At 47.3% G+C, this 20,536-nt stretch overlaps 1 protein-coding gene across 2 annotated transcripts in view; it reads left to right on the top strand.

The window, feature by feature from the left end:
• The window catches only part of KIF16B (kinesin family member 16B), a 280,446-nt gene that overhangs the window by 179,728 nt on the left and 80,182 nt on the right, over window positions 1–20,536 (top strand). For both annotated transcript variants that reach the window (XM_060123762.1, XM_060123761.1), the window contains one exon: window positions 14,771–14,893. In XM_060123762.1, coding sequence (XP_059979745.1) covers window positions 14,771–14,893 — 123 coding nt within the window. The remainder of the gene's footprint in view (window positions 1–14,770; window positions 14,894–20,536) is intronic.

Here is a 20,536-nt window from a genome sequence, read left to right as displayed (position 1 = left end):
CTGCTTTACTTATTTATTGTTAGGTTTTTTTGTGTTGTTTTTTTCTTTTTGCAAACTACTTTGACTTTGTTTGAATGGCGTGTAGCTGTGGTAGAGGCCCTTTGCCCAGTTTCTCATTCGTAGCAGTATCCTTCCCCTTGGTCTGCATTTAAAAGGCTGAATTATATAATCAGAATCAGATAGGGGGTTTGGAAATGAAACTGGGTACTTCTCGAGGTTTTAGAAACTCTGCGTGTTTTATCGACCGCGTTGGCAACGGTGCAGAGGAAATACTCTTGGTTGGGTAGCTTATTTCTCTGGTAGGTTGTCAAACCAAGGTTTGTTTGGGCATACGATTTGTAAGGCTTTATCTGTATTTTCTTCTGCTGAGGGACTTGTCCTTACATACACTCCTAAATTAAAAAGCAAAGAAGCAAAACTACGAGGTGGTGGAAATCTTACATCACTGAACAGAGCGAGCGGCGGAGGGGTGGGTGTCCCATGGGAGACTGGCCACCGCCTGGCCCTCCATCCCAACCATCCAGGAATGACACTGTCTTCCTGTGGACGTCCGTTTCCTCAGCAGGTAACCTTGTGAAGAGAAGGACCTTGCCTTTCATTTCTTTGTGTCCACGTGCCTGGTCTGTAGCAGGCTGGCAGTGAACCTTTCATGGTGCTGGTTTGTAGATATCATTATGACGATCTCAGCGTGGCATTTACAATGAAGGATTCCAGTGAAACAAACCAAGAGGCCAGAGAAACATGCATGAAGTTGGAATACTTGTCAGTTTCTGATTTGCATTGTCTGCCCCGATTACTCTTACTTGCCCATTGGAAAATTGCATCAAAGGTCTTAAGGTTTATTTTAGAGTAAATAAAATACTAGACCAAGAAGTGGGTACTGTGGGTCAATCCCCTACAACGTATTTTGATCAAAATAGCTGGCGATTTATAAGATGTGAAATACGGAAATCGATGCTTTGCGTGTGAATCAGGTCCTCTATTCTAAAATCATGAATCAGTCAACGCGAATGGCTTAGGCTTTCGATTGAGCCTCTGCATTAATCCACATGATGAAAACCAATGCCCGCAAGAATCTTCATGTGGAAAAGAATCGCAAAAGGTGCCACAGCCCCATCTCACCTGTTTTTGACAGAAGAGCTCTCTTGCCCTGTTGCCGTCCAAAGAAGTCACTGACGCCCCCAGCCGAGAGGAGAGGAGGAAGGTGGACCAGAACCACCACTGGATCCGGCCCGCGACCCGGAGCGTCTCAGGTCCCTCTGCCCCCTCCTCAGTGCCAGGCGGAGGGGCCCGCCAGCGGGGGTCTCAGCCCTCGGAGCCCGAGCCGTCGCACAGCAGCGATTGTAACGGGGCGGCTCTCAACCAGAACACGTCGATCTAACTAAAATCTCTTTTCTTAGCGAAAGCAGCACCAGCGGTGAGGGACGTTTTCAGGGTGAGTCAGAAAATTTCAGTGAACCGACGACCCCTGAAGGTGAACACAGCCCGGGGGTCACGTCCAGCTGGACTTGGCTGCAATGCGCATCCCAGGAAGCGTCCATGCACAGCGGGAGAGAACAGACCAGGCAGAGCCAGCTCCTTTGCCTCGTTCTCTCTGAAAGCGTCTCAAGCCACAGCGTCCCCCCCGAGGGCTCCGGCCTCCGAGCTCTGCCGGGAGCAGGAAGCCAGGGAGGAGGTGGTGGCCAAGGCAGTGAGCTCTCTGGGGTCACCCGTGAGTGTCAGGCCAGAGGGAAGCAGCGGGTTGGGATCTTTTTACCAGCGGGTCTCAGACCTTTACAGAGACACCAGTAGCCACCTGCTGTGGGCGGGCACGCGGGGAGCCTGTGGGACCCTGGGGGCTCGCCTCCCGTGCAGCAGCACTCATCGCGAGGCCGCCGTTTCTGAAACTCTTACCCCTGGACACGCTCTTGGAGGCACCCGGGGTGTCACCAGAAGCTCATTCTTTTCCCGAAGAAGCTCAGGTTGGCAGCAGCAGGGAAGGGTCAGGGGCCGTCGGGTGGGCAGGGGGCCTGGTGCCCTACAGAGCCACAGCTGCCGACTTTCCAGGCTCCTCGCCGGGCTCCGTCTTCTGCCTAGAGGTGGAAGGTACCAGAATGGGCTCTGTGCTTAAGCAGACGCTCGTGCGATTCCCAGACCAAATGCTGAAGCTTCCAGAGTGCCCTTTGAAAGGCTTCCTTGAGCTGGTGGCCGGTTCCCTACCAGGACTTCGGGCGACACGAGTGAGGCCCAGCGTGTGTACTGGCTCGCTGTCGCCAGCTGCGCGGAGCCCGCCCCCTGGCCCGCGTGTGAGCTGCTGCTCCGCTCAGCCCTGTGCGCGCTGGTTCTGAATCCCCCAGCCTCCGTGGGTCTGCTCCGCGCTCTGCCCCTCTCTGGGCTACAGGAGGTTCAGATCGGCTTTGGTGGGCAGAGCGTTTCACTCCTGGGCTCTGCAGAGAGTCTCCTGCTCACCGCGCTTACCTACAGCAGACACCTCTGTCGGTAGATGTGCTGGGACCTCCTGTGTGTCCTGACGTCCGAGGCCGATGCCGCCGCCTGCGCCAGCCATCCTTTGTTGCAGCAAGATCTGGTCCAGCTTTCCCTTGATTGGAAGGCGGAAATCCCTGATTCAGTTTTGGTGAACGGAGTTCAGTTGTCATCCAGGTTCCAGAATACCCTGGTCGACCTGATTTATTTCCTTCACGGAAACCTGGACGTGGACGCCCCGTCTCTGGTGGAGGCTCAGCTCTTGCTGTACATGGCGGTCAGAGTCGAGGGTGGCTCTGGCCCAGGCCACTGCCAGCCGCTGGTCCTTCTCAACACCCACGTCGCCCTGGTGAGGGAAGACGGCGTGTTCTACCCTCAGAGCGGCTCTCCAAGCTCGCCGCCTCCAGGGACACGGTTTGATGTGGTCAGGTGCCGAGCTTCAAGTGAATTCAGGTGTCTTGTCGCAGAGATGAAAACAGCATCCACCATCGAACTCGTCTTCTTCCCGAAACTCACACCCATCAGATTGAGGAAGCAGTGCCGCCCAGCACCCTCAGGAAGCCCAGAACGTTCAGCTGCGCACCAGCACCTTGTGTCCGGAGGGCGGCCGCAATGGGGCCCCTGAGGTCTGGAAGCTGACCCTCACCTCTCAGGACGAGGCTCTGTGCCTAATCGCACACTTGACAAGGCTCTAGGGAGGAGACCTGTGAAAATACTCCACGTTATTTTTTGAGATCTTTCATAAAATAAACATGATGAAAGTCATCCAGGGCTATGTCTATCTCAGTGTAGCTAACTGATTTGAAACTGGAAAAATGCAGGCCTCTATAAATTGAAAATGTAAATATTTTAAACATCGCCACTGAACTAAAAATAGGTGATAGTAGAGCACTGATGAAATATCTTTATCACCACCTTGCTTCACTTTCTTGAACGTCAGCCGTGTAAATCGGGTCCTCATTATTTGTGAGGTGCTGGAAGCATTTCACATTGTGCTCATGTCGACCTGTGCTTATGTGCCTTGGAGTCTATTTCTGCTGGACACTGGCAGGCGGATTTGTGCTGCCTGAAAAGGTGTCTGTCTGGTCTGGCAGTGACCCTCTCGACGTCCTCCGTTGGCCAAGGTTGGGACAGCTCTGCCGCAGAGCACGTTAGTGACACATCAGGCTTCCCTGGAGGACCTGGGGGTTTACAGCGCCCTCCCCTCCCTGTAACACGTAGGATGTAGGCAGCGCCCCTGCCCTGTGGGGTCTTCTTCAGGGCATTACCTTTTCCCTCCTCCCTTCAGACTCTGGACTGTTCCTTTCCAGCCTGTGACTTCAGCTCCTCCCTGGTTGGCTTAGCTTTGACTGCCCTTCCCCTGGGCCACATGCCCCCAGTGTGCCAGGCCTTCCTCTGAGCTTTGGTGGTCCTCTCCTAGAGAGACCCTTAGCCCCGGTGTAACTTCCCAGGCTGCCGTGCGCTATCTTATCAGATAGAGATCACGTCGATGGCATCCGGCGCTTCCCTGGCGGCCCTCCCGCCTGCCTCTCAGCTGGCTCACCCTCCTTCACCTCCGACCACGGGGGCCTGCTGGCCTCGCTTCTGAGAGCAACTCATGGCCGTGTCTGCCTCAGGTCGGGCTCCTCTCCCCACCGGTACCACCCAGGAGCCGGCTGCCCTCCTCCTGGAAAGAGGCTTGAAGCTGGGCTCTTCAGAAATCTCTCCCTTCTCTGGTTGACCCCTTCCTTTGCCCATGCTGCTGTTCACATTCCTGTGCGGAGTCGGGTTACACGTTTTGTACTGGTGTTCTACTGCATCTGACCCTGGGTTGCTCCGCGCGCCTTCTCCTGTTTCTCAGTTATGAATGTCCTACTAGCTTCCAGAGTCTCAGGAGGAAGGGGGCCACCTCCCCCTGTCCTTCACTTCAGCCAGGGTCACGGCAGCTGCGCTGCAGTGCGTCCGCGCTTAGCGACTCGGCCGTTCCGCTAAGGCCTTCGTTTTAGCCTGGCCTGCGGGGGCCACTTTGTGTTCTGGTCAGATATTTACATAACGTGCAATATAATGTTGTAGCCCCCCTTCACTTCTGTTCCTCGTCCGTGATAGGGCCAGTGCCAGGGCTGACCCTTCCAGGGACTGTCTGTCTCCCTTTGGTCAGGAAATGCAGGTCTTCCCTCTCTTCCCCATCAGCGCCGACAACAAGCTACTGAACTTGCTCCAAGTTTCCAGCATTGGTTTTCCTCTCCCCAGGTTCTGGGGAAGTGAGCAGGGAGAGGCAGGACCCGGGAGAGTGCATCAGGGTCCACACTGCTGGCCGCAGCCTGGTTTGCGGTGGCCAAGCGGAGCTTTTTGTCTTTTTGAGGTGATAGAATTCAAGTGTTTTTACCTTTTCATGTGAAGCCCTTTTTACCTCTTCAGCAACACCCTCTACCCCCAATACACACAGACACACACACACACGCACCCTATTGCCTTACACGTGGAGGCTTTTGAGTCTGCGGTGAGGACATGGTTACAGTCAGTTCGCTTGTCACATGCTTGGCTGGTGGATCTCCTACCACAGAAAATTCCCAAATGAACCACAATAGTCTTCTAATATCTTATCAATAATATTTCCCCTAATTTAAATTGAGTATTTTCTCGTGTGTTCTTGATAAGAAGAACGGAATGAATGATCATGAAGAGTGGAGAGAGTGAAGTTTAAGATGTCAGCAGAGGGATGCCGTGGTTGGAAAGGAAACAGTACATAAGCAGTCCAAAATTTGAACAGAGTGATACGTATTAAACAGACAGACCTGCTCGTCCTCATAGGTAAAGAAGCAGAATCCTACTGTGTTATCAGTGATGTTCTTTAATATTGTCCGTAGATGGAGCACGCAGCGAAGTGGGCATTGCATACAGATCATATTATCGGTTATGACTTGTTCAGTCTGCTTTACGGTCCAAGTGGCCCGAGATGAGGGCTGCATTCTGCTCTCACTACAAAACAGAAGCAGCCGCCTCTGGGCAGTTCAGATTTCACGTGTCACTTCTTTTCACCTAAGCATACTTTTTACCTTGAGATCAAATACGGTCCTGATATGAGAATTTGATTTGCCATCATGAACTGAGTATTAAGGTGGTCATGATGCCTGGAGAAGCCAGTGGAGTGGTGTGCGTGCCCTTGTCCTCCGTGGCTTCAGTCCTAGGGCCTCTCTGGCTCACGGGCTCATTTTCGGGTTCTGAGCCGGGACACTGCTGCGGCGGAGCAGGCGTGGCAGCCTCAGCGTCCAGCCTGAAGTACTGTCTTTTCAGTTGTAATGAGTTCCTGTATCAGAAAGAAATAGGTTCATACACACTTTATTATGTGGCATCTTGCACTGTCGTAATATAGGCGTAAGCGTGGTGGAGCTTGTTAATGCGTTCTAGACAATACCTCTTTGAGGCCTTTTGGAACAGTGATTTCATCTGAATTTGATTAAAATCCATTTTGCTCACAGCTGCCTGTTGTGCAGACTTGTGGTTGGCAGGGTGAATTTATTGCGTCTTTGTTGAAAAACATTTCAAAACAGTTTGTCTCCCTGTTCCCATTACTTAAAAAAATGTGTGTGCATCCTTTGGAGAGAATGCTTACGCCTTCCAGTGGTCGTAATTACAGTAATTTTTATTTACATTCTTTAGATGAGTGATGAATTACAGCTTTGAATGATAAATAGATTAGAGCACTTTTATTAGTGCTTCTCAGATGGTCTTGTTGGACAGACCAGTTTCTCATGAGGTCGTCTTGTTAATTTAGTTACACAGCTTCCACTGTTCACTTTAGTTGATACTGCTTCCTTCCTTAACGTACCTTTTGTGATGTCGTATCAGTCAGCTGTTGCCAAATAGCAGGCAACCCTCGAAATTGTAGTGACGCACCAAGAAAAAGCTTTTATTCCTCACTGATGGTTTGCAAGTAAATCGAGGCAGCTCTGCTTTAGGCTAAGGTCATCTGCAGGTCAGCTAGTTCGGTCTGCACCACCTGCCTCATTTTGGATCTACGTGGAAGGGGCAGTGGCCGTATCATGTCGATGACAGAAGCACGAAAAGGCAACCGTGCGTCATGTCTGCTAACATCCCCTTGGCCAACGCAAGTGACACATGCAAGTCCAAAGTCAAGGGGCAAAAGGCAGCGCACACTCCATTCACCACGAAGCCATGGCAAGAATATCTGCTCCTCCTCCTACGGCTACAAGGGAGAGAGAATTGGGACCACACCCGGATGCATTGGGTCAGGGTTCCCAAGGTTCTAGTGAAGATAAATTCAGATAAAACCTGTAGGACCTCTCCCTTATGGAAGTACTGAGTCCTAGTTACTAGTTGAACTTATTTTCCAGTTCAGTCTTTGCTTGACGCCTCCACAGGCTGATCATCACCTGCCTCTGAAGCAGTTTATCCATTGGGATCTGCTCTCATTAGACCGTCGTTTCCATAATCTTCCTTAATGTGGCCTCCATCTGCAGTCCGTCCGTCTGTGGCGCCCTCAGTCACAGAGTAGAACAAGTCTGTTTCACAACTGTTATATCACAGCCCTTCTAAGAACACAGTGCGCTCTCTCTCACCTCCTCGGGGTTTTCTTCTTTTTTTTTTTTTTTTGTGGTACGCGGGCCTCTCACTGCTGTGGCCTCTTCCGTTGCGGAGCACAGGCTCCAGACACGCAGGCTCAGCGGCCATGGCTCACGGGCCCAGCCGCCCCGCGGCATGTGGGATGCTCCCGGACCGGGGCACGAACCTGCGTCCCCTGCATCGGCAGGTGGACTCTCAACCACTGCGCCACCAGGGAAGCCCCAACGGGGTTTTCTTCTTTACCTCCAACACTCTTCGGTCCCCCTGCTGGTTCTTACACAACACAGATTCCAAACCACACCGTCCAGTCTCTTTTTAAGGATGCACCCTTGTAATTTTTAAAAAACCTCCTTTATAAGGAACGGAATGGAATACAGTTGGGTGAGAAGGAAAGAGATTCTATTATAAATCACTACTCACGTTTTCTTCTTCTGCCATCTTGTTAAAACCTTCTGTTGCTGCAGATGCAGTGGACTGCAGCGGTAACAGCCCTGACCACCCTTTATATTGTGGTTTACAGTGTGCAGAGTTCTTTCCTGTGTATTGTTTCTTTGGAGCCCCACAGTGATCCTCCCAGGATGGGCGAATTGTTATCGATTTCCATTTTGTATCTGAAAGGATCACTGATTGGGAATTGGAACTCAAACCCAGACCTTACTCCAGAATGTATGTTCTTTCCACAATGCCAGAGTCACCTTCTGGTCATGGTTATTCTTGACATTGCCTGAATACATTTTTTTGTTGTTGATTTGTTTTTTTCGTAGGAATGAATAATTGATTGGAAAAACTATTGATTTTTTTTCTGACTTGTAACTTTTTTCTTGGAATTTCTAGACATTAAATATTTTTTCTCTTTTTATGAGTTTTGTTTTTCAAGAATTGCCTTACAAGTTTCTTTGCAATTCCATCGTGTCTTCGTACGCCTTATGTCTCCTTTTTGCTCTCTACATTTTAGCTCTTACAGAAGAAAAGCCTGGGTATAATCATTGTGGCAGTACAGTACAGATAACCTTGTGTGCTCGAAGTTGCTCCTTTAGTTGGAAGATTAAACAGTATGCTCTACAGAAACCCGATAAAGAGAATCTCCACCAACCCCCTACCCCCACTTCAGTTTTGCCTGGACCTGAGAATTCAGTACAGTTTGAACCAAAACTAGGGCTCAGCAGAAATCAGTGAGTGATGATGAGTGGTACTTTTCTTGGGTCATTAAAGACATTGTAGAACCAGGAGGGAGATCAGCTGGTTTTCCCTCCTCAGGTCCTCAACTGCCTAGACTCATGTTTGGTAACGAGAGCCACATGACAGCTACTGCCACGTTCGTACTAGACCTGTTATTTAATCTTTTTTTAAATCATCCATCTAACGATGGGTTATCCAGAGACAATGACCATTGAAGTTCTTTTTGGTCTAGAGAAAGATGGGGACATTTTTAATAGCTTCAGGCTGAAACATTCATCAGATCATTCAGTATTTCCAAACCTTGAAACAATGTTGATCAATCAACTCAGAGCTACATGGATGAAATAATCTACTTTTAGTGAGAATCACAGATTCGAATTTACTGGAAGGCCAGTAAACTCAGGATATTCCACAAGCATTTATATCCAACACAGTTTGTCATTTTCTGGGTAATTTATCCTTGATAACATATAGATATAGATACATATCAAAAGGAAAGAAATACTCCTTTATTTGAAAACCCATATTTCTGTTTCCTGACGTGCATCTTTTAAAGTCACTTTAAAATGAGATGCAGTTCATGGTGGTTCTATATGTCGGGCTGTTGTTAAGTCCTGACCCTGACCTGGAGCAGGTAGGTGTGCCATGTGTCTTAGCAAATCCAGGTCAGTTGTTGGTACTAAGCCTTCAAAGGTGGTGTGGGACTAGCCCCGGTCCCTTCACAGCACAGGCTGGCTTCGCCTTCTGGAGAGGAATGCAAGCATGTCTTGGCTTTTAGCCACATTTGTAACGTACATCTGCTCACACAGGTTACCTTTATGCCCCATTTCCTGTGACGTGGCTCGTATTTGAGAAGGTGATGGGTCCTCACCATCTCTGCCCCAGACCCCCGTTTTCAAACTGCTGGGTCATAGTAGGTGCTTGATGCAAATAGCTCTAATTAGAACTATTACTGTGGCATGTGTGGTTGAAAAAAGGGGGATTAGAAATATGTGCTATGCTGGGAACAGAGAAAGGGGAATTACTAGTTTTTGTTAAATCTCATAAAGACCCAGGTTTGCCTGTATTTTAGAAGCAAAGCTTGGATATTTGGCTAAGAGATCAGACGGCCGTCCTGAGCCCTGACCTTGTCATGGTTAAAGCATATACTGAATTCAGCCATCTGGTATGTAATTAGAGCATTTAGGGGAGAATGTTGATGACTCCCTTTGGAATCGGTTCACTCTGTGCCCTCTGCAGTGCCGACAGTGATCCTAGTGGATGTTAATGCTGCTTCCTATTAATTTTCTTAATTTGCTCCTTTTGAAGGAGACAGCCTGAGTAGGAAGAGAAGATTCTAATCTGAATATTCAAAACGTAGCCTGTGTTCTGTCTGCTTCTTTAGGCTGAGGACTGGACTATAATATTTCCACACCCCTGGAAAAATAGTGAATTTGTTGACACAGGACATTGTTTTGTTAAAAGCTATCAGAAAAATATTTCTCTGTATCTTATTTTAAAAGATTTTTTTTTTTTAAAGAGGACCATTTTTAAAGTCTTTATTGACTCTGTTACAGTATTGCTTCTGTTTTATGTTTCTGTTTTTCTGGCTGCGAGGCATGTGGGATCTTAGCTCTGCAACCAGGGATCGAACCCACACACCCTGCACTGGAAGACGAAGTCTTAACCACTGGACCTCCAGGGAAGTCCCTAAAAGATATTTCTTATGTATAGGAATGTAATCCAAGTTACTAATTATGTACTTTTCCTTGACTTTTTATTTCTAAATAGAGCCACTCTGTGGTGCATTTGAAATTCCTTGACCTGTCCTACATATTTATCCAGATCTCCTGCGAGACGTGCTTCCAGACATACAGCCTTTCATGTTTCTTTACCTCCTAGCATGATGTGTCACCAGCTTCCCCTTCCAAGTTTAAGAAACTGTGACTGATTCCAAAATAAATAATTCCATAGAAATTTAAAAACTCTCACAAATAATGGGATATATGATACAGCACACATTTGCTTGTCCACTGTAAATCTCAAGATATTCAAAATGTAGCTCCTTTCAAATAAAAAATAAATTTAGGAGACAGTTATGTTAGTTTTCCTTCCTGCCCAACATAAACATAGTTTAGGAGAACGTCAGGAACCTTTCACAGTATATCCTGAGAATTCGACATTTCTCATCAAATTGACTTCAGAACATAGTGTCTAAAAATTACGTTGCAGCAGTGATTTGGTGGAAGCACATACTCTTCATTTTTATCTATACTTTTGCTCAAATGTCTTCAGATCCCTGGCTTATTCTTCAGTTATTCATTTCTGCAGGTGTTCATTTCTCTACACCTGTTAATATTCAGTTAACTGTGAAATCAGTGAGATTGAAGTAAACTGTGGTCCCAGATGTGGGAACTCTGACAATATTTCTAATCCCCATCGTGCAAAATAATGAAGAGAAATATCCTCTTCTCAGCCATGGGTTCAGTTATTCTTCCCTGTCTGGTCCTGAGTGGAGCAGTGGCTCTTGTGTACCACCTAGAACCGTTTCTTGAGGTACACGTGCATGTGCTGGGATGTAAAGGGCCGTCCTGGATTTAGGCGAGCTACATAATAAGATCCAGTGTCTCCTAGGTAACTGGTCTCTACGTAATTCATATACCCAGTTAAATTATCAAAGGCAGTGATTTTTTTCTGTAAGGGATTTATAAGCCTATGCATCAAACAACTTTCTTTTCATTAGCAATTGATTTCACAATTACGCATTCTTAGAGAACTTTCTAGTCTTAAAATGCCTGTGTGATAACCAGACCATCAGTTACAGTCTTAACCCCCTTCGAAAGTTGACATATGAAAAAAGAAGGTTAAGGTAGCGTTTGCTAACGTTAGCGTATAATCCATCCAGAGTAGAAAAACCTTGTCTTTGTTTAGAACTTAATGCAGTTGAGAAAAACTAAAGGTCTTAGAAGTTACAGATACTTTGTCAACGTTACTTTGTATCCCCAGGACCTGGCCCTGTGTATGGTCCATAGCTGGCGCTCAGTAAAAGACATCGATGTTTGATTGTATATCCTAAGGGCGCCTATAGGGAAAGGTGTTTAGAAAGTTAAGTCTCCACTGCTTGGTTAGCAGTGTACCTGGGCGGTTTTGACTGCAGTTCTTCCTCAGGAAAGTTCACAGTATTTGGATAGCAATATCTGTGTATATGTTTTTCACTCAGTGACCCCCATCATAACTTTCTCATCTTGCTGTAATTATCAGTTTACTTGTCCCACAGGGCGGGTCACGGCCTTGGTCACAGTTGGGTTCCTGCCACATAGAGGAGATTTGGGAAACATCGTGCCCATTTCCACTGACGACAAAATGGAGGTTCAGAGAGGGAGGTTCAGAGAGGGAGGTTCAGACTGTCCGTCAGAGACCAGCTCCGAAAGCTCGGATTGAATTCTGAGTCTCCTCCAGGTGACGGCCATGTGGAATCCAAGTCCCTCTTCTGCAATTGCTTCAGGGAAGCAGACAGTGGTGGAGGATCCACCAAGTGTGTTAAACGTGTTGGTATTGTCCTCTGCACCTTGTTGAGAACCGATAAACACATGTGGTGACACACTGTTCCTAATCGATTGGAGGGCAACAGTTTTTCCCATCCCTCTCTCCCCATCCCCCCCACCTCTCTGCACCTACTCTGTGCCAAACATCGGCCCAGGTATTTCTTTACTTTCTTCAGTGAACTAAAGGTTTATAACGAGGGCACCCCTTCTTCTGCCAGAATGAGCCTTCTCTTCCTCCTGGAAAACTCCTATTCATCCTTGTGTACCCGGCTGCAGAGCCCCTTCTCCACGAGGCTTTCCCGTCCCCTAGCTGGGGTTGCTGCCTCTCCATTTAGGAGCACCAGACCCCTAGGGCTTTGTTCTAGCCCAGCGGCACTAACAGCACTGCTCTGGTTTATCACGCTGTGTGTCGACCGAGCCTGAAGCGGAACAATTTAATTGCTCTTCTTCCTTCCTCCTTTTCCCCCTTCTTGCCCCTTAGAGGGGAGCCCGCAGCTGTGCAGAGAGAGCTCCTCACCCAGTCAGCTGCCGCAGGGGCTGTTGTTCTAACCGGTAGGGAGGATCCGGGAGTGGGTCTTCTAAACTAGTGTTACCGGTTCTTGCTTAAAAGCCTGACAGCGGCAGCCCTTCTGCTGAGGTTGTTCTAAGCTCCTTTGCGCTTCCAGACACCACAGCTCTCCATTCGCAACTCCACACACACACATACACACACACGCGTGCGCGCGCATGCACGCGCTCACACTGTAGCAGTGGAGTTCCCAGGTGATTGTGTCACATGTGGAAGAGAGGTTATGTTCCTACTTGAAAAATACAGTTACAAGCATGACATAGAAGGTTTCAGAGCTAAGACAGCAGAGCAAGGACTGCATGGCCAAACCATGGGCTTTGAGGTCAGAGACATTTCTTAACATTAAATATGTTTGTTGAAAATAAATAAAAGCACTAGATTATTTCTCTGCCTTTTCACCTTCAAATAGATAAACATATCCCATGTTTCGGGAGATGTCTACATTCTACATTCTAATAGACATCCTACATTCTAGATGTCTATTATTTGGAAATAATACTCTTAGTGGATTGCAAGGTCTTTGGCAATACACGTATCGAGAAACTCTCTTTTTAGGGATTTCCGCTATGGTTTTTTGACACCAAGGACAGCTAAACAGGTGCACCACTGCAATAAAAGGAATGGTTCTTGTTTGGGGTAACCAGCCACGCAGTGAAAAAGTAAGATGCTCTAAAAGGCTTTGGTAACTTCATATCGCGCCAGTGTGTTTACACTGTCAGCTCGATGAGAGCCGCCACCTGAGGCAAGTCACGTGCCTCCATGTCATCCAGAGCTCTGAGCTTTCCCCTGCGCAGCAAACCTGGACCATCCATGCTACCCCTGGCCGAGGATCCAAGGGTCCAGGACCCCTTTCTGCCTGAGGGAAAGGGAGCTTGTTGCCCCTGTTGTCTTTTTGGTCAAATCAGTGAGTTTAGTTGTATAACCATGGGTTTTCCATCTTCTTAAATTCTGTATATGTTGAGGTGTTTGTGAGCTCAGTTTATCTCAGGTGGACGGACTTACTTTAAAATTTCATGAAAGGTACTGAGTGAGGTAAGTCAGGCAGAGAAAGACAAATATGCTATCACTTATATGTGGAATCTAAAAAATAATAGAGATGAATCTGTATATAAGACAGAAACAGACTCATAGACAGAGAAAGCAAACTTACGGTTACCAAAGGGGAAAATGGGCGGGGGGATAAATTGGGAGTTTGGGATTATCAGATATACACCACTATATATAAAATAGATAAACAATAAGGATTTACTGCACACACAGGGAACTATATTCAATATCTTGTAATAACCTACAGTGGAAAAGAGTATGAAAAAATATTTATAACTGAATCGCTTTGCGCTACACCTGAAACTGACACAACATTGTAAATCAATTATACCCCCATAAAAAATTTTTAAAAATAAATTGATAAATAAATGTCACTCTAGCAGTATAGTGGTGATGCATGTGGGCTCTCTCGGTTAGCCTGAGTTCGAATCCTGACTCTACCACTTACCTCTAAGTTACCTAAACTCTTAAAATTTACCTAGGCTCTGAGTCCTGGGACTCTTCGTCTGATAAATTGGGTTCATAATGGTTCCTGCCTCCTGGGGAGGGTCATGAGGATTAAACAAAACGACGCACATAAACTGTTCAGCACAGTTCTGGGTAATAGTATGTATTCAATAAATGCTAACTATAATTATGATGCTAACTATAAATATGATTTTAATTATTTTATTACTGTTACTGCTTCAAAAACACATCTTCTTATGTTTCGTAAAGCCCTCCGTTAGTGTTAATGATAAGGATTGTTCAGAGATTTCCTTCCATTCACACTCAGGAGAATTCCCTTCTAATTTTTTTTAATGCCTATTCCTCAAGCCCCTCCGTCTTCCCACCATCCAGACCGTAGACATTTGTCAGAGCCCAGTTGATTATTAATCAGATGGAGCCTAAAGGAAACACCGGGGATTCGTTTTAATTGTGGTTGAAAGAGCTTTCCACACTACACTGCCTTATAAAAATGCCTGGAAGTTAAAAATGAAGTGCATTTGAATAAAATCTCCAGCTTTAGAGCTTTACGTACAGCAGTCTGGTAGTCTGTGAAGAAAAAAGAAGTTGTTCAGTGATCAAGACTTTTCAGAAAAGAATCTGGTTTATACCAGACTTTTTTTTTAGAGTCAGGATATGTAATCTGTCCTTTTTTTCACTTGTTCTTATAAATTGGAAGGAACATCAAAGCCAAACAACATTTGGAAGTGCTTTCGCCCTACCTTTTTAGAACGGTATCCCTAAAGAAATGGTCTTTTGTCATGAGAGAGACGTAGCGTTTCTCTTTCAAAGGAAACCATCATTTTTTAAGTAAACTCTACTGGTCTGATGCTCTTTTCTTTGCTTGAAACGCGTTTCCTCCGCCTGGCCGGGCGGGGTATTTGCAGTGCAGTGATCTTGGTCTCTCTCTTTGTTCTCCCATCTGATGTGCCTTTGATAGCGGATGGTGTCTCGCTCTTTGGGAGCAAATCCAGACAACCTGAAGGACCCCATCAAAATTAGTATTCCACGCTATGTCCTCTGCGGCCAAGGGAAGGACGAGCACTTCGAGTTTGAGGTCAAGGTAAGTGTCCCTTCTTTACTCTTCTGGGGGATGGAGGCTCGAGGCTCTGCAGTGCTGTCTTTTCTCTACATGGAGCTAAAGCTACATATGAACGTGTGGTTTTGTACGATACTGGTCATGCCCTTCTTTAAACCAGTATGTGAAAGTCTAGGCTGGAGCACATGGAGGGAAGTTATCCCATAGAAGGTAGTGGTGGCTGGGGAGTCCGGCTGCCATGGAAGTTACTGTCACCTACCAGCCCCACAGGTAAGGTCACCAGCCACCCCAAATTGCCCAGGATTTTCCTGCTTTCGGCACTGACAGTTCCACACCTCGGGAACCCGTTTGGTGCCAGGCAAACCAGGACAGTTGGTCACCCTACCATGGGCTTAGGCTCAGTTTTTTAATCTATAAAAGTGGGAACAATAATATTTATGTCACAGGGATATTAAGTGCATATAAAGTGCTGACTCCAGTGTTTGGTAGATAATAAAGGATACATTATAGCTGTTGCTGTTATTTCTACTGCTATTTTCATTGTTTTTGTTTCTGTTGTTCGTAATTAGGAAGCTTTCCTAATCTGTTTACACATTATTTGATTTATACAGCTTTTCAGGAAGAGATGTGCCTGTTTCCTTACCTCATACTTCCCCAAATACTTCCCCTTCATCTTATTTCTAATTGACTTCCATTGACTCATAACCCTTCATTAAATACTGCTGGCCGCCATCCCCTCCTCGAGGAATTGATGGTTAATCACACGTCTTCATTTTCGAGGGTAGGCGAGGGTGTTGTATGGCGTTCACTACGGTCCCCAGTATCTGTCTGCCGGGGGGCATTCCTAGAGGTGCTTTTGGTCAGATAAACGCCAGAATCTGGATGTTGAGTTCTTCAGACTCGGATTCTACTTTGCTGAGTGACCCAAAGTCTTTACCTTCTCTGAGCTTCAGTCCCCTCATTGGTAAGGTGAGGAAATTGGGCCTCACCAGTGGTTTCCAGATTTCTTTTTCGCTGAACAATTTGGTCAGGGAGTCTCGTAGGAGGAAGAACACTGTAGAAGCAGATAAGCGTGAGCTGCTTGCTGTGGGGGGAGGGAGGGCGGAGGGATCCTAAAGCCAGCCCCCCCCCCCGCCGCGCCCCCGCTGCTTCCCCACTTCCTGGCTGCACCTCAGAGGAGCCCCTGGGCTCGGAGGGATCCCTCCCCTTAGGCACCGGCGCTCCTTTTCAGTCTTCCTGGAGAAACAATGCAAATAACTTTCCTGATTAATCAAGGTTTTAGATTCTTATTTCTGCCTACTGAGCCCCCCCCCCCGTTTTTTTTAACAAAACGTGCACATTAATTTATATCTTTGAGGTTTCTGTTGAGAAGACATGATTCCTGTGTGCTAGTGTTGGTGGTTGAATTTGGCCAGATTCTGCGATTTCTTATTAAAATGTTGCACCGTGTCTGTGATCCAGTGCTTCTGCTCCTCCTGACCTAGTGCCTGATTCCTGCCCAGTTTCTTTCGTCAGCCATTTGAAACTGTGTGTGTGGAGAGTTCCATTTATACATATTGAGAGACAGTTTCCTGAGGCGTGTTTGTATTATTTCCATATTTTTAAATTAGAGGATAAAGACTGGCTTTCACCAGTTCAGAATTTGAATTCTTCAAAACATAGAAGTCACAGCACTGGAGGACATGCAATGATTTTAGTTGGTACATAGAATTTCCATAGATAAATGTATTAATAAAGTATGACTATTAAATCGATTTCATGCATAGAACTTAAGTCATGAATAAAGAAGATACTTAATTTTTTTTAACTGAGTTGATTTAAATAAAATTTGCAAGCAAATTATAGACCTGCCGTATGCAGATCTGGCTAAAATTGTGAAGATGCAACCGTAAAGGCAAGTTAGAGAAACCACATATGGGAACTGTCTGGCACCTTTCAGAATCTAGGCTGGCCCTCTCTGAACTGATCGAAGCCCTGTCTGAGAGCATGTCATTGTTCCACTTCCTTCCGTTCTCATCCCAGGTATTGCCATCATTAGCACCAGGAATCGACTGTCAGCATTTGCCTGGAGAATTCCCACTTCTCCGAGTAGGAAGGGCCGCCCTGTGCATTTACAGGGAGGAGGGCTGATGGTCTCACATTCCCGTGGCGGGTGGAGCACCCCGTCAACAGAGCATCAGGGCCCAGTACTAGAAACAGAACCCCTGGGAATATACTGTCCCGCCCTTAACAAAATAGACAAAAGTAGCCAAGCTCCAGCAGAAGCGTAGCTGTCTGAAAAGTGCTGGGGGAGTGTTACTCCTCCAGGTGACCTCACTGTGCCTCATCTGTGAAATGGGGCTGAGGAAAGCCGCAGGCTGGGTTGGTTTGAGGACTGTAGGAGCTTTTGTACGTGAAGTGCCTGGAACAGTGCCGGCCACATCCTAAGTGCCGCATAGGGTGTCGGGAATGAGGGAGATTTTACCCTTGGAATCCCCTTCATGACGTTCAATGTGCTACTGTGTCTTTATGAGGATTTGGGGTTTTGTTTTGTCGTCTTCTTCGCTTTTTGGTTGTTTATTTCCTCTTAGTGTTCTGAGTTTAAAATGAACTATGCCAGCCTTTGCCTTCCATCACTTTATTTCATGCACACGCAGTGTTTTCTAGAACAAGTAATCACACTTAGGGTCATACTTTGGCTGCTACTGAATTCTCTTGGTGAGCCAATGGCTTTAAGGAGAGGAAGGTAAAAAGTATTATTTTTAGAAATGTCTGTTCTGTTAGTCTCAGATCTTCTTTGAAGGAAAATATGATGATAAGATATATAGATATTTTATATCTGGTTCATTTAAGGGGCTGAGCTGACTCGGCCACACGCAGGTCCTGTTGGGTGCAAGTCCCCAGTGACTGAGGTAACAGGTCCCCAGGAGGACGCTGGCCTGTGGAGGGGTGGCAGCCCCAGAGCGCTGTCTCTCAGCTTTTCCCTCACCCCTCGTGTTCCCTCTGCCTCCTGCCCTTCCCTACCCACCCTGCTTTAGATAGAATTGATTAGTTATTTAGATCATTCCTTCTTCCTGTCCAATTTCATTTTAATCCCCAACCTGGTAGCTCCAGTCCTCCAGTCCGGTCTGTTCATTGCCAGATGAAGCAGTCATGATCCTTGTTAAAGGGATGCTCGAGGTAGGCTGCAGGGAGGGGGTCTGGGGGGAGAGAGGGAGAGAAGAGTGGTTCCCAAAGGCTTGTCTTCTGATCCCTGATGAGTCCTGAGGAGGTTTCCATCACTGGGCTTTAAAATGAGAAAAATAGAGTTTTTAATTCAAAAGGACTATCTTTTATATCTTCTCTATTTGGGGGATTAAAAACAACTTTCTTTTGTGAACTAACTGTGAGAATGGGTAAGTGTAAGCTTTTTGGGTTTGGGTCATATTTAATTTTTTAAATCGACTTCATTGAGACATAGTTTACATCCAGTGACATACACACATTTTAAGTACAGTCTGATGAGTTTTGACATATGTGTACACCCCTGTAACCAGCACCCCAATCAAGATTTATGAACTTTTCAGTCATCCCGGAAAGTTTCTCCAGCACTGATCTGCTCTCTGTAACTACAGATTACGTGGATCTGTTCTGGCGTGCGGTGGGGATGGGACCAGGTGGCATTTACCCTCCTGGGTCTGGCTGTTTCCACTCCACATGCCTTTTGGAGATTCATCCATGTAGTTAAGTGTAACAGTAATTTGTTTCTTTTTATTGCTAAACAGCCTCCACTGTGTGGACACATCACAGTTTGTGGGTTGGTGTCTGTTTCGATGTTTGCTTCTGACAATACGGAAAGCTATCATCTCAGTGTCACCTCCCCCTTTATTGACCCTGAAGGACTCATGTGAGAACCCCTGGGTCAGGGTATCTGTTCCTGTTGTTACCCTTGCAGTTATACCTGCCAGTGTCTCCCAGTAGCACAGCCTTCTGGAACTGTGTACGCATTTATGTTGAGAGAGGTGCATCCCACCAGCTGATGTCAGAGACAGACAGAAGAGCTGAAGGTGTGCAGGCTGGCTCCTCTTGGAAAAGAGCACATTCTGTGCTGAATGTGGTTGAATGTGGCCTGCTGGTCAGCAGAACATACCTGCACAGTCCGTGCTTGCGCGGAGCTATAGGCGTCAAAAGTAATAACTCCACCTGGACCACAACAGTCATCTTCAAACTCCCGCTTCCACTGCTTTTCAGTGAATGATACGTGAAATCAATTACCTTGCGTTATACTTGCCATCCTCAGTTAGCTAGGACCAGACTGGGTAGAATTTAATTTTTAAATTGCATTTCAGCATGACACAAAATCTGTGCTTATGGCTAACAGAGGCTGTCATACTCTGATGTCATAGAAATAAGCTGATGTCTCCAGCATAGTTTTAAATCTCCTACCTTTTAACTTACATGTTAAAATGATAATATAAAGAAATAATCTAATGCTGGTAATTTTTTTTTAATGTTTTGTTTCCTGAGAGTTTTCATCCCTCTAAAACCGGAAGTAATCTTCACAGGAGATTGTCTTCCTGTCTCCTTTGGCGAGTGTTGACATGTACGCCAGTGCCACGCGCCCCCCGCCCCCCAGCCACCCCGTTACCCGGTTTACTCCCGTCACAGCCACAGTCCCATTTTCTTCTCTTGGTCGTTGTCGTGTTTATCGCCGGTCTTTCCCGTAGGTGTCAGCTCCATGGGCCCTCGTCAGCCTGTGCAGCCGTGAGGCCCCAGCCCTTACACGGGCCGGGCTGGGAATGGGCCCCCGTACAGATGACTGTGATGTGACCCACACAAGGCTGGCCACAGGTGTTGTCATGAGGCAGAGCCTGTTTGGGGCTTCAGGGGTTATGTGGCTGGGTGTCCTTTGTAATCAGCCCCTCGGGGGCCCCTCGTGCTCCATCTCTGTCGGCAGGTTCATCACTGATTCGCCCTCCCTTCCTCATCTGGGCCCCCGGGCACTCTTCAGCCGCTGCTCCTGGAAGCCCATGTGGTGGTGTCGTCTCCTGTAAGGCACCTCGTATTGTTCAGGAGAGGACAGGTCCCCACCTTCTGTCACGTGGCTGCAGGAGCTCAGCCTTGTGTCCACTCGCAGACCAAAGGGATGCGAGACTCCACGCCCTACCTGGAACACACGACGCCCAAAAAGCAAGCAGCCCGTGCTAGCGTGCTCATCGGGCCCTTGCTGAAGGTACCGCGGTGACAGGCTCCTCCTGTCCCCGCGCGCCTGCTCACGTTCTCTAAGTCCTGGTCAGTGGCCTGAGGAGGAGAAGGAGAGGCAGAGGAAACAGGAGAACGGATGACAGCGGGGAAGTCTGACCTCAGGGAACACGCCCAGCGCAGACCTGTAGACCCTGTGGGTAATCCCTGAGCACCCGGGCGGTGGTAGGCGTTTTCTTTTTGAGTTTTTAGGTCTGTGAGTCCTGCCTCCTAATTTCCGTCCGTCGCGTCCCAGAGCCCGGGAGAGGTTTAGCCCTGAGCGCTCTCCCATCCGCCGGGTCCTCCCTCGAAAGAAGAGACCCTGAAGGTGAGATGGGATAGTGGTAGAACCTCAGGGCGGCCGAGGTTCAAGTTGGAATCTTGCCTTTGCATCTGAAGGACCACGTGCAGGGACCCGGGACCAGGGCCGACAAACAACAGCATTGACTCCCAGCGGCAGGAGCACAC

Source organism: Lagenorhynchus albirostris, chromosome 15, assembly GCF_949774975.1.
Source record: "Lagenorhynchus albirostris chromosome 15, mLagAlb1.1, whole genome shotgun sequence".
Taxonomy (NCBI): Eukaryota; Metazoa; Chordata; class Mammalia; order Artiodactyla; family Delphinidae; genus Lagenorhynchus; species Lagenorhynchus albirostris.
Note: the sequence above shows the minus strand (reverse complement) of the source record. Positions and strands in the feature narration are given on the sequence as shown.